Source organism: Phragmites australis, chromosome 6 (assembly GCF_958298935.1).
Source record: "Phragmites australis chromosome 6, lpPhrAust1.1, whole genome shotgun sequence".
In the NCBI taxonomy this organism is placed as follows: Eukaryota; Viridiplantae; Streptophyta; class Magnoliopsida; order Poales; family Poaceae; genus Phragmites; species Phragmites australis.
In genome coordinates, this window is record NC_084926.1 from 23074475 (window position 1) to 23086460 (window position 11986).

General features: G+C 41.4%; 3 protein-coding genes across 4 annotated transcripts; 1 reads left to right on the forward strand and 2 right to left on the reverse strand.

Moving 5' to 3' along the window:
• The first annotated feature begins 1534 nt into the window (after positions 1-1534).
• On the forward strand, positions 1535-2551 carry LOC133920554 (protein DMP6-like). Its single transcript, XM_062365164.1, has one exon. The coding sequence runs from the start codon at positions 1621-1623 to the stop codon at positions 2245-2247; it is 627 nt and encodes a 208-aa protein (XP_062221148.1). The 5' UTR covers positions 1535-1620; the 3' UTR covers positions 2248-2551.
• Positions 2552-3331: 780 nt separating this feature from the next.
• Positions 3332-5171, reverse strand: LOC133922136 (small ribosomal subunit protein eS27). Its single transcript, XM_062367331.1, has 4 exons — positions 5027-5171; positions 4812-4913; positions 4678-4706; positions 3332-3710 (listed from the first exon to the last, which is right to left on the reverse strand). Exons 1-4 carry the CDS (start codon positions 5027-5029, stop codon positions 3584-3586), a joined length of 261 nt encoding a protein of 86 aa, XP_062223315.1. The 5' UTR covers positions 5030-5171; the 3' UTR covers positions 3332-3583.
• A 1308-nt stretch (positions 5172-6479) lies between these two features.
• Positions 6480-11358, reverse strand: LOC133922137 (uncharacterized). Of its 2 annotated transcripts, none has more exons than XM_062367333.1 (5): positions 11032-11358; positions 8921-9081; positions 8589-8619; positions 7206-7308; positions 6480-6966 (listed from the first exon to the last, which is right to left on the reverse strand). In XM_062367333.1, the coding sequence occupies exons 1-5, from the start codon at positions 11317-11319 to the stop codon at positions 6692-6694; spliced, it is 858 nt and encodes a 285-aa protein (XP_062223317.1). In that variant the 5' UTR covers positions 11320-11358; the 3' UTR covers positions 6480-6691. The 2 variants fall into 2 exon arrangements, with proteins under 2 accessions (XP_062223317.1, XP_062223316.1); XM_062367332.1 differs by having other exon boundaries at positions 8589-8622; positions 11032-11356.
• Between the last annotated feature and the right edge of the window lie 628 nt (positions 11359-11986).

Genomic DNA, 11986 nt, shown 5'->3' on the forward strand with positions numbered 1-11986 from the left:
ATACCAAATCTAACATAAATACAACTCACTTGTACTAAGATTTTAGATAAAAATATAAAATGACCGATTACAACTCAAAGCACAACAAATCTACCAAATAGGGATTAGAGGAGAAGGAAAGGGGGAGATACAAACCTTCAAAGACCTAGCACCAATTCAAACTTCAAATTAACAAAATATTATAGAGTCTCTAGTAGAACCGGAGAAAATCGTCAAAACTAAGCGCGCGGTACTGTTGACAACTGTTCAGCCCGCACAGTGGCTGGCTAGCTCTTATAACAGATCTAAGTAATAAGTGACGGGTGATAATATTACCCTTCACTTATGAGAATAAGTGACGGATCATATTAGGACCTGTTACTTATTACTGACCCAGGGAGACCCATCACCTATGCCAAGTCATAAATGACGGGTCGTACCATGACCCGTCACATATGACTGGTGTGGGGAGACCCGTCACTTATGACCAAGTTATAGGAGACGGGTTTATTCATTACCCGTCATTTATGTTATAAGTGACGAGTATATACCCGGTTCCGATCAGAGACGACATAAGTGACGGGTCAGTGTAATGACCCGTCACTAAATTATGTCTCATTTGTCCGTTTTTCATGTAATGAGTCCAGCAGATGTGCGAATATGATTATTATATGGTCCAACTATTTTTTGTTAAGACAAGGGAATAAAAATCCCTTTAACTCTTAAAAAAGTATGGTCCCTAATATTTTAAAGTTAAGTAGGTCCCTAAATTTTGTCCTAAGGTTCAAAATCTTCCTTGGATTAGACGTGAGGTTCCACATGTACACGGTAAGTCAACATCTATGTAGAAAATGACCATTTTCCCCCTGCTCCAATACCACAGTATGAAAATAAGAGAAAGAATTGAGTTAAAAAAAATAAGAGAGAGAAATTTACATGCATGGCCACCGAACCTAAGAGAAAGAAATGAGTTCAAAAAAAATTGAGAGAGAGAAATTTACATGCATGGCCACCGAACCACAATTTTCAATCAAACTGCGGCAGGTAATGCAATCTGTGGTCAAAGTTTATCCTTAACATAACCCAATACCTGCATGTATGAAATAGTTTTCTTTTTTCTCTTTTCTTAATGACATATTGAAGCATTGAAGCGGGGCAAAATGCACACTAGCTCTCTGCATGTGGTGCTTCACAAGGGCTCTGGGACAAGTTTGAACAAAATGGGCAAGTTTGAGTACTTGTTTCGATAATTTGGAACGTCAGGACCAAACTGAGCATCAGGTACAATTTAGGGACCAAATTGGCTACTCAACCTATCTTTTAAACTTCAGTTTTGCTATTTTTCATCCAATCATCATCCTTCTTCGATGAATGGGTAACCCTTGTAGGATGATGCAGAAAGACTGGCATGGTTGAAAAATGACTCGTGCTCCTTTGCGTCGCTGAGAGGGTAGTTAGCCGCAAATCGCACGTCAGAAATGTTCCAAGTAGCTTCTGCATGACTACAAGCACAAGTCCGGTTCTACGTGAGCAGCAAGGATCCATTCGCGATGCCTAAAAACGACGTGCATCGCATGCCTTCAGCTGCCGCATCAAAGCAAGTAATCCCGGCCGGGCTAACTCACTCGACAGGCAGGAACAATGGCATCCCAGCCAACCGGCGACGCCGAGTCCCAGGCGCAAGCGCCTCTGCTCACGGCCAACGGCGGGGCCTCTGCTGCGGCACCGACGACGACCGTGCTCGGCAAGGCGCTGAGCAGCACGGCGGACCTCGCCAAGCACCTCCCCACGGGCGCCGTGCTGGCCTTCGAGGTGCTCTCGCCGTCCTTCACGGCCGGCGGCAGCTGCACCGCCGCCAACCGCGCGCTCACGGCCTGCCTCATCGGCGCCTGCGCGCTCTGCTGCTTCCTGCTCTGCCTCACCGACAGCTACCGCGACGCCGCGACGGGCGCGGTGCGGTACGGCTTCGTCACTCCCAGCGGCCGCCTGCTCCCCATCGAAGGGGCAACCTCGCCGCCGCCGCGGGACGAGAGGTACCGGCTGACCGCGCGCGACTTGATGCACGGGCTGCTGTCGTTCGTGGTGTTCCTGGCCGTAGCCATGGTGGACCGCAACGTGGTGGCGTGCTTCTACCCCGTTGAGTCCGCGTCCATGAGGCAGCTGCTGGCGGCCGTGCCCATGGCGGCCGGCGCCGCCGGGAGCTTCCTCTTCGCCATGTTCCCGTCGACGAGGCAAGGGATCGGATTCCCCCTGGGGTCTTCTTTGTGAATCGTCTCAGTGCATTAGGCGTGGAGCACGCACGGAATGGATCAAGTTGCCAGCCCCAAGGGATTGCTTGTTTGTGTGTTGCTGCCATTTTCTTTGGTATTGTCTGGCGGCTAATATTGTACAATAATATTGGTAATGATCGTTAGAGCTGGCCCTTACGTTTTATGCTTCATTTACAAATATAGTATTCAAATTGTGCACAATCTCTAGAAGATGGTATTCCAAAATGTAAACCACTTAGGGCAAACCTATGGTCTCTACTCTCTTGAAGATCAATCCGAAATGTAAGTTCGACATGGGGACTGCAGAGTTTATAAATCAGAGTTCGCTTCAACGAGCATCAACAAGAAAACTGAGATATCGTCAGTAAAACTAGCTACAACAATGTTCATTGATCTCGCTTGCCAACTTCCGAATCACGAGCCTTAAAAGCACACTGATGCGATCTTTGGTTTTAGCAAACATCAAGCTAACCGAACGTAACGAACAAGGTAGTGTTCCATGCAAAATACATGTAGAATACAAGGTAGTGTTCTTGCAAACATACAAGGTTAGATGACCACGTACACTAACCAAATCCTGATCCTAGGATCATCCCTAACCTTATTCATTTCATTTTGTTCTCTTCGTAATTTCTCTTTTATTCTTATTCTTTTTATTTTATCTCATCTCCGACAATTTCGAAAGGAACGACATTAGGAGTCACGAAGTAAAGAAAACCGTTAAAACAATAAAGAAAACGAAAATCTCTTCTCATCCGTGAAAAGGACTCTCTTATACACACTTTGCAAAATACATTTGATTAGCTCGGCACAAACAAATGTGTTCTTGTAAAATACATTTTTTGACACAAACCTGTACTGCAAGATTCTTAGCATCTCGAAATAATGGAAGCTGGAAAGACCTGATTCACGGCAACCGTTTGCAAAGTACTGGAGATGACGATTGGTGTTCTTGCAAAATGAGGTTAAGAACGCATGATCAGGCAGGGAACCTAATTCACCCAGTATCATAGACGAAAATGAAGGCCCAAATAAACATAAACCATTCGAAGATGTCAACAAATACCTTTAACTCCAGAGTATAATTCAAAGATTTCACCATTGATATTAACCACCAATTTAGTTCATCACAATCCAAAACAGCCCCAGCTAATTAATTAGACAAACCAAACGCAACATTGAGTAGCATCCGATACATAGCACTGAAACAGATAGGGAAAGCCTTAGCTAAGCAGCAGTTTCAAGACCCTAATGTTTCACATAGTGCAAAATTTTGAAGACTACTGGAAAGTGAAACACTTGGCCAGTACAAACATCCCCTTCCAGATTCTGCTCTAGTCACCCTTCCGACGGAAGGAGCAGCCCTCCGTGAGCCTGGCCTTTCCTCCTGTGGGCTGGCAGAGGACAGTTTGGCAGCCCGGGCACACAACAACAGTCTGGGAGTGACTGAAAACAGTGGTTCTGCAAAACCCGCATTTAAACCATGAGACTGGCAAGCAATGAAGCACATACAAGCAACTTCTAAAACAAGGCTTACACCACATTTAGCAAAATACGATGCCAAAAAAGCATTATGTTACATTGATGTCACTATCCTACTAATTTGGTCATGCAAGCTGCAACGGTACCACACTATCACTATACATTACAAGCTAAGCTAAAATGTAATGTATGTTTGGATGCAAGAGATTCTTACAGAATTCAGCCTTGGGCATTTAGATTACACAATGTATAGAGATCCACCGCCACTTTTCTCAAATACTGAACAGAATTATAGAAACATGCCACTATAGAATATCAACAAGCAGTACGATAGGTGCAATCAATCATGTTGAGTTTGTGCTAATAAGCTGTTTCTTTTGTTATTTTTTACTAGACTACATTGGAGGCTCAAAACTGTTGAAGTCTGAAAGAAAAATCGTGCAACTAGAAATGGACCAATAAAGGGCAATTGTCAGCTTCCGGCAAAGGACCCGGAAACTATAGGAAAAACTGTTTTTAAACCAATTACACTGTTGCCAATTTAGAATCATTGCAATCCAATAACCCCCCTTAAGTTATGCATAATCTTCTTGCAGGCTAAGAATGACTCATTAATTTATAGGCACCAACACAAAAAAGATCACGACTAACAATGGCAAATCCCAAATTGAGACCCATAAAATGGCCAAGCCTACAGGATGAATAAACAGACTGATTTGGCTGCTCCAACCAGATTCCGGATAATCTCACTTTGGTGCAAGGGTGCAACTCTACACTGGGGAAAACGATTTGCCAATACATACTATATATCTCAGAACAAAAGGGCTTCCCAATAACACAATTGAATGCATCAGGTGAGATTTCATTCTACACTATAATCATTCATCTACGATTAACGGATGTCGGAAACAACAAAAGGAGGGGATGAAAGGTCGAGAAAAATTACATGTTGAAGCATCCCTGGCATTTGACGTCCTGCAACACAACAGATTCACAATTAGAACATGAACAAAAAAGGGTGGCAAAAAATCCTTGCCACATAAAAGAGAATGCCGAGGATAAGAAATTTGGGGCTCGTACCATGAAGAAAGAGTTGGGGGACTGGACGAGGCGCTTCTTCTTGTGCTTGAGCTTCTCGAGCTCCGCCGGCGGGTTAAGCAGGTCGATGTCGTTCTGGAGCACCTGCGCACCACCAAGAGAGGACACAGACAACCCCAGGAGTCAGGATTCAAGAAAGCAGACGCCGGCGACGAACGGATCTCGGAGAGATGGGAGAGGGAACGATCGGAACGTACCATCTTGGAGGTCTTGCTCGGGCTCGGAGGCGGAGGAGGGGAGGAAAGAGGAGCGAGCCCTAGAAGGAAGCGGCGGCGCTGGGTGGACGAGGCTGAGCCGGGAGGGTTTTGCGCGGAGCGCGTGGTGGTTGTTTTATAGCTTGATCTGGAGATTCTGGACTGCACGATTGGGTGGGCTCGTCATCTGGACCTTTGGATGGGCTGGTCAGTTGTGTTGGGCTAGGCCTTGTTGTTGAGCTGGGCTCTGTAACTCAACTAATTTCGTTTATTTTGACCCCTTTTATTGAAATTACTCCCTTCAGTCCCAAATAAGTATCATTTTAGATATTGACATAGTCCCTAAAATACAACTTTAATTACTAATTTATGTTGTAATATATTAATACATAGTAAAAGTATACTATTATGAAAGTACTTTTCGAAATAAATCTACCCATATCATTTTCAAGCATCCAAACACAATACATAAAAAGTAATTTGTAGACAAAGTTTAGAACAGTTGACTACAAATAACTCAAAACGACATTTATTTTGGACTGGAGGGAGTATAATATATAAACACCCTCACCAACTCATGTTAGAGCTATTTATGGTTACTCATTTAAATGATTTCAACCTTTTTTTTTATTTGTTGAGTGATTTTGATACTAGTGCACAATCTGGGCATCTAAGAGTTTCACTAAAGTCATGTGTTGCAAATATCAAATCACATAAGTTACCGAAACAAGTGTTGAAGTCTTAAAGTGAGTGTTCAAATAATTGAAACAAGTTCCAGACATAATGAATCCATGAAAAATGGACCAAAAGTGTGTCATTTTTTGTGTAGTTACGTGGTAACCTGACTTATGGAATCAAAGTAAACAAAAATGAGATATGGGAGAGCAATTTGAAAACCCAGGTGACTAATGAGGTGTTTATGGGTTTTAAATAGCACCAGCAGCTATTACAATATTCTCATCACATTAAAAAAATACTTCTTTTTATGGAAAATTACGATGATACTTTTGTTGACCTAAACAAGTCCAGCTTGGAGAATTCGGTTTGAAAAACAAAATTAGTGAGCTGGAAGAAATCTAATTGCTTGAGTTGGACAAAGAATTCTGGAGCAATCTTGCACCGAAATCGTTCAGACGAAACGCGATGTTAGAAGCAATCCACACAGCCATAAGATAGGACGCTGCTGTGCAAGTTCCAGCCTTGTTTGAGGGCCTGCTGGATAGGAAGTTAACCTCATGTCGTTTCTACTTTTAACAGTTCAGCAACAGCCTGTTTAATGTTATACTAAAATGCATTTTAGTATAACACTAAGGATGCAGGTTTGACTTGTATCTCTAGTGAGTGGAAGATTCAAAAAAGAGTTATCCCCAACAGGGCTACGAGCATGCCCAATCCAAATTATCCTGACCCCTACAGGCCAGAAGAGTAGAACAAAGCAGCATGTGCCAGCACATCATATTCAAAAGGCTATTGCTTGTAAATGCTATAGATCTCTGTTTAGGCTGAGCAACCATTGTATATTACAAAAGAAGATATTTTTCCCTTTTTGTTGCGAAGCAAGAATAAATTGCTACATCTCACAACAAAAAACAACGAAATTAGCATGCTTAACGATGCCAGCGAAAAAAACAGCCACTTTGCTCTCGGCAAGATCCACGATAAGATCCTCTAGTCATCAAATGTCTGGTGTCTTGTGTCACGTTGGTTTCGGAAATTTGGATAACGGTCATTTCTTAATCTTGGTTCATTTTGGACATCTGAATCACGCCGGTTTCTGAAAGTTGAGTCATATTGAGAACTTCGATCAGAACGATTTCTTAAAGTTGGACCATGCGAACCAAAATCGTCTTCCATGTTTGCCGATGCAAAACTTGAATCATCTTGGCTCCTGAATTTTGTGTCATGCCGGCCAAAATTGTTCTCCATATTCATGGGAGCAAATGCTGCATCACAGGAGACAATAGATGAGAAATGTCAATCATCTACAAGCAACATACAAAGGCTCAGTGGAACCATCACCAACAAATCTTCGTATGCAAAACTATCTACCACCATGCATTTTGCCAGGTTGACAAAGGAACGACTAGCTGTGAATCATACACATTTAACTAACGACAACAGCAGAAATGCCTAACATCATTTAACAAATCCAGCAACAAGCCACCAACAAACATGAGCTTACCTCGTTCTCTCATTCTCCTTTCTCTGTCATATTCAAACTTGTCACGAATTTGAGTAACCCTTTCCCATGTTTCACCTTGTTTGTTCGCCCCGAAACCAAGGTCCTGCAATACAAACTAATTACTGACAACACTTCTGATAGTTCCTAGTAACTAGCTGATTAATCTAGTGCTGTTATCAAATGTAATTACTGATGCAGCAAAAGCCAACAGATATGACATTAGACAATTGAAGATAAATAGTGATCCAGTTCAGGTAGTAGAAGTGTAGAACTATAAATTTCAAATGAAAGTACAACATCCTGCACAATTTTAATATCAATTTACTCGGTATGCCAAAGGTTGCTGCTTCAACGTGTACATGCTAATACTAACTCGACTTCAGAACACCCCGGTAACTTTCCTCATATTCAGGAAGATGCATGCCCACATGTCTGTTGGTATGGTCAAGCCCGTGCCCCAGTTACAAATAGTGCTATGTACCAAAAAACACCAAGGGAAGTTGACTACATTTTTTGTTTAAAATCATGCTGGAGTGGAAGCAATAGCAAACGATTTTACAATTAACATCTGGGAAGGTGCAACTTTCTTGCAGCAAGACTAAAAACCCTTAATAGATAGTCAAGACTCGGAACCAATAGATAGAACACAAATGATGTTTCCTTCTCAGTACCTTCTCTCTATTACCAAACATGGAGCAAAGTACAAAATTAAAGAGTTTATGGCGAATTCCTACCTTGAGTAGCCCTTGATAGGTAAACTACCTACTCTGATTCTACATACCCTGATCAGTAGTTGATCTAGAAACTCATGGAATAGAGACAAGAGTCTTAACTGGAGTTAATGCCAAGCATTAGTTAACTGATGTTTGACACAATAAACAATGTCTCAGATAATTGCATTAGAAATATTACTTAGGCGCTGCTCAGCATTGTAGTGGATTACAATAATATCATTTGGTGGAACCTCTTTTAGATAATTTTAGTATTATGTACCAGTTTTTCCCCCTAAACTGTGATGCAAAGATCTGTTGCATTACGAGTATGAGAGTAGCTGTTAAATAAAATAGCCAAGTGAGAGAAAATAGAGAAGGGTCAACTATTGGATAACATTAGTTGTTAAACTATAGTCTGATTTACCAAATGGGGTGCCAAGTATTTCACAACTGATTTTTCACATAAGTTTTAAAGCATAGTAACGCAACCACAAATTGGCCCTTAGTATTATTCTACAGTTCTATCAGCTTCATATAAACGATTAACAGTATGCAAAGGATTTGACACGAGCCCACAGCACAAGCACATTTAGTCCATAATACAATATGAAAGCCCCTTAGCATACAGAAATGATATGTGAGATGTATCAGTACTACAAAGAGAACACACCTTGTTTGGTTCTACATTGGGACGCCTTCTCCTGCTGCAATACAAAAACATGAATGAGACCATATCTAGAACGAGGATTTAATATACTCCTGACACTAATTTGTTCATACAGCATAACCCAAACAGATGTGCAACCAGTTAAAAATATTCATAAAGATTTATAAATTGCAACAATCAAATTACCAATGGAGAGGGAACAGTTCTACTAGATATAATCGAGAGGTTACAGAGAAAATGAAATCATGTTAATCACGTTTATACTGTCAAAAAATAACCAATTAAACTAAACATTAAACAAGGAAAACATAACCACATTATTGAGGGTTTACTACCTGTTTGGTGAGAAGTCCAGATCATCTTCTTCAGCTGAGTCATAATTAGCATGATCTTCAGCAATCTTTTTGGAATAACCTTCATCCCAGTACAACCTTTCCCAGTTCTCTCTAAGCTCTTGGTATAGTTCCATATACTTTTTGCAGAAAATTTCGTGTTCCTGTCAATTTGTGGTGCTCATCGGTCAGGCTCCTAGCATGAAAGAACATGGTGATATCTGAAATCTACTCAGAGCCTACAAAACAAAGTAAACTCTCCCCTCTAATTCTCCTCTCCTCCGATTCCTAGATGGTGAAATCAGTTGTGGACGTCATTTCTCCACCTCATATCTACAAATATCTGAAGCTAACAATGCCTATACAAGATCAACTCAAACTCAAGAAGTCCACTAAAGAAGTCCTAGATCATGCACGGAAGACCAAGGATACTTTCTCCCTTTATCTCTGACATATCATTTTTATTAATGGAAGATAACTGGATAAGCAAAGAAAGATTTTCCTTTTCCGCTTCATCCAGTTCATTCCTCACATTAGTTATCTCACTTCTATAGTTAATTAAGATCCTGAATACAGTGGACTGCAAGGAAACAACAGAAGCATGCCAAACAAAATAAATAAATAAATGTAAGAGGTACAATCCGAAGGACTAAGGAACTAGGAAATGAAAAGAGAATGTTGGACTACAATGGGTACAAGATCCGAATGACGAAATATTTGCGGATAGGTAGGTATGCCTACATTGTTGAGGAAAAAGACATACGTATAGTAATAGAAACGACGGATTCCCAACAAATAGCTGGTCTCACAAAGGGGGATAACAACATGACATGACTCTAAAAAACATGAACTATTTGCAGTACAATGGTTCATCTGGTTTACAACTAACAGTTGCCTCACCTAAGTTTTTTAATGTCATTGGTAATGAGCAGTCTAAGGGTGTGGCATGCCTAAAACAAGTTAGAAAAATTGTGCTGATAAAGTGGCACCTGCAAGACCCAAAGGAGAAAGGCCTAAAAACATTTAATGACTCCCACAAAGAGCAACAATTTGGGGCTTATACCACACCAAAATCAATTAAGCCTAGCCTTGGAACAAAGCAGCTAATGTTTCAACTTGATTTTCCATCTCTAAAGCATGCACTTATCACACAATTCTTAACCACAACATATTCTTCAGTTTTCACTATGCACTGTCCCTTATATAAAGCATGCACTTATCATAGGATTTTTATGAAGTAACTAAGACTCTTACAAGTTAATCCTTTCTAACAATCAAGGGCAAAGTAAAATACAAGTAAATTTACTGCAGAGTTTATATGATTTCTTGTGGGACAAAATAGATACTGTTTATTGATATTGAAACACATAATGCTTATTTCATTCTAAAACTCATATCGTGTTTCTCTAATTATCCAACATATTAATTTGCAGAAGATTTTCTACGATTTCTTGTTGGACTGATGGATAATATCTCTTGAGTCTTGATATTGAAACACATGATGTGAATTTCATTCTACAATTCAACTCGTGTCGCCCAATTGTCCAACATAGTTCATACGCCACAAAAATTGGCGTACCCTATGATTCTGAACTTCTGTATAATGCTTGCCAGCACAGTCCCGTCATCTCAAATAATAAGGATGTAACTAATTCAGTTTATTCTGAACTGACAGGGTTTATCCTAAACTGTAAATTCACAATGGATACTCAATGCGATCGATTTCTTTCATGAAATGCAAGCACACCAGCATAATTCATTTCCGTTGTAACTCAACAAATCCTTCAGAAACAAATAAGGAGCCAGTCTGAAAAATAGTAAATTTCACTCGAACCCCTTCAGGAAATAAATAGGGTAATCCAGTTCTATCCAAGCTAAAACAAACGAAGACACTAAGCGTAAATCCCAATAGAACCCATTTCGACTGGATACCCTCGACTCACGATTCATCAAATTCCTGTTCTGCTAGAACGAATTCATCCCGTTCCGAGCTAACTACTCAACTACTAGACAAACAACTAAAAAAGAACAAGTTCTAGGGTTTAAGAGGCAAGGGCGGCAATCCTAGCATGGGGGGAAGTGAGGAGCACAGGAGCCTCGGTCGCGGGTCTTACCGAGTCCTTGAGGACGAGGCGCGTGCGTCGCATGAACTGCTCCCGCATCTGCTTGCGGCGGCGGTTGGGGAGGTTATCCCGCGGGATGGCGAAGCGCTCGCGGTGCGGCACGCCGTCCCCAATCTCGTGCATCTCCCCGTCCACCGCCCACCATTCCGACTTCTTCGCGCCAGCGCCCGAAGCGGGGCCGAGACCCCGCGGCGGCGGCTTGGACCAGCCGGTGCCGCCGGTCACGAAGCCGCCGCGGCGGTGCGCCCACCGCCGCTGCGTGTACGCGCAGCGCAGCATCCTCTCGCGCTGCCCACCTCCTGGCGTCGGTGGGGTTTTAGCTCAGATGGACGGCCAGGATTCGTTTTGTCAATTGTGATGGTCAAATTTTTGGCATTCAATTGCATCCTATGTCTAAGCTACGGGGGCATTTAGGTCCTGTTTGGATACACAGAATTTTTTTAGTTTTTAGATAGGACTATGGTAATTGTAAATACTACGTTCTCAACTAATTTTAACTGTTTGGTTACATGGGATTTTGTTGGTTAAAACCGTAGTTTTCTCCGTTGGCTCTGGAATACGGTGGTTTTCAAATACTATGCTTTATAAATGCTACAGTGTCCAAACATGTCGACTAATTGAAAATTAAGTTTCAAGGGAGAAGAAAGTTTTCACCATCTCACTTAGTGTCAAATAGTTCCCCTAGGACCTAAAACCCTAGTTCAATATGGATACATCTTGTATCTGTTTTAAGTATCTCAAACGATACATATAGCTGCTGCCTCTAAGAATTATGCAAGTCGTCACAACCTCCGAAATAGCTGAATTATAGCATTGTATTATAAAACTAATATAAGTCCGCATGCAATATCATTGTATTTAATATACACATTATATACCATGTGATACAGGAAAATAGCATAGTACATGACTTCACAAATCACCGTTCCTACGTGACTTTACCTGT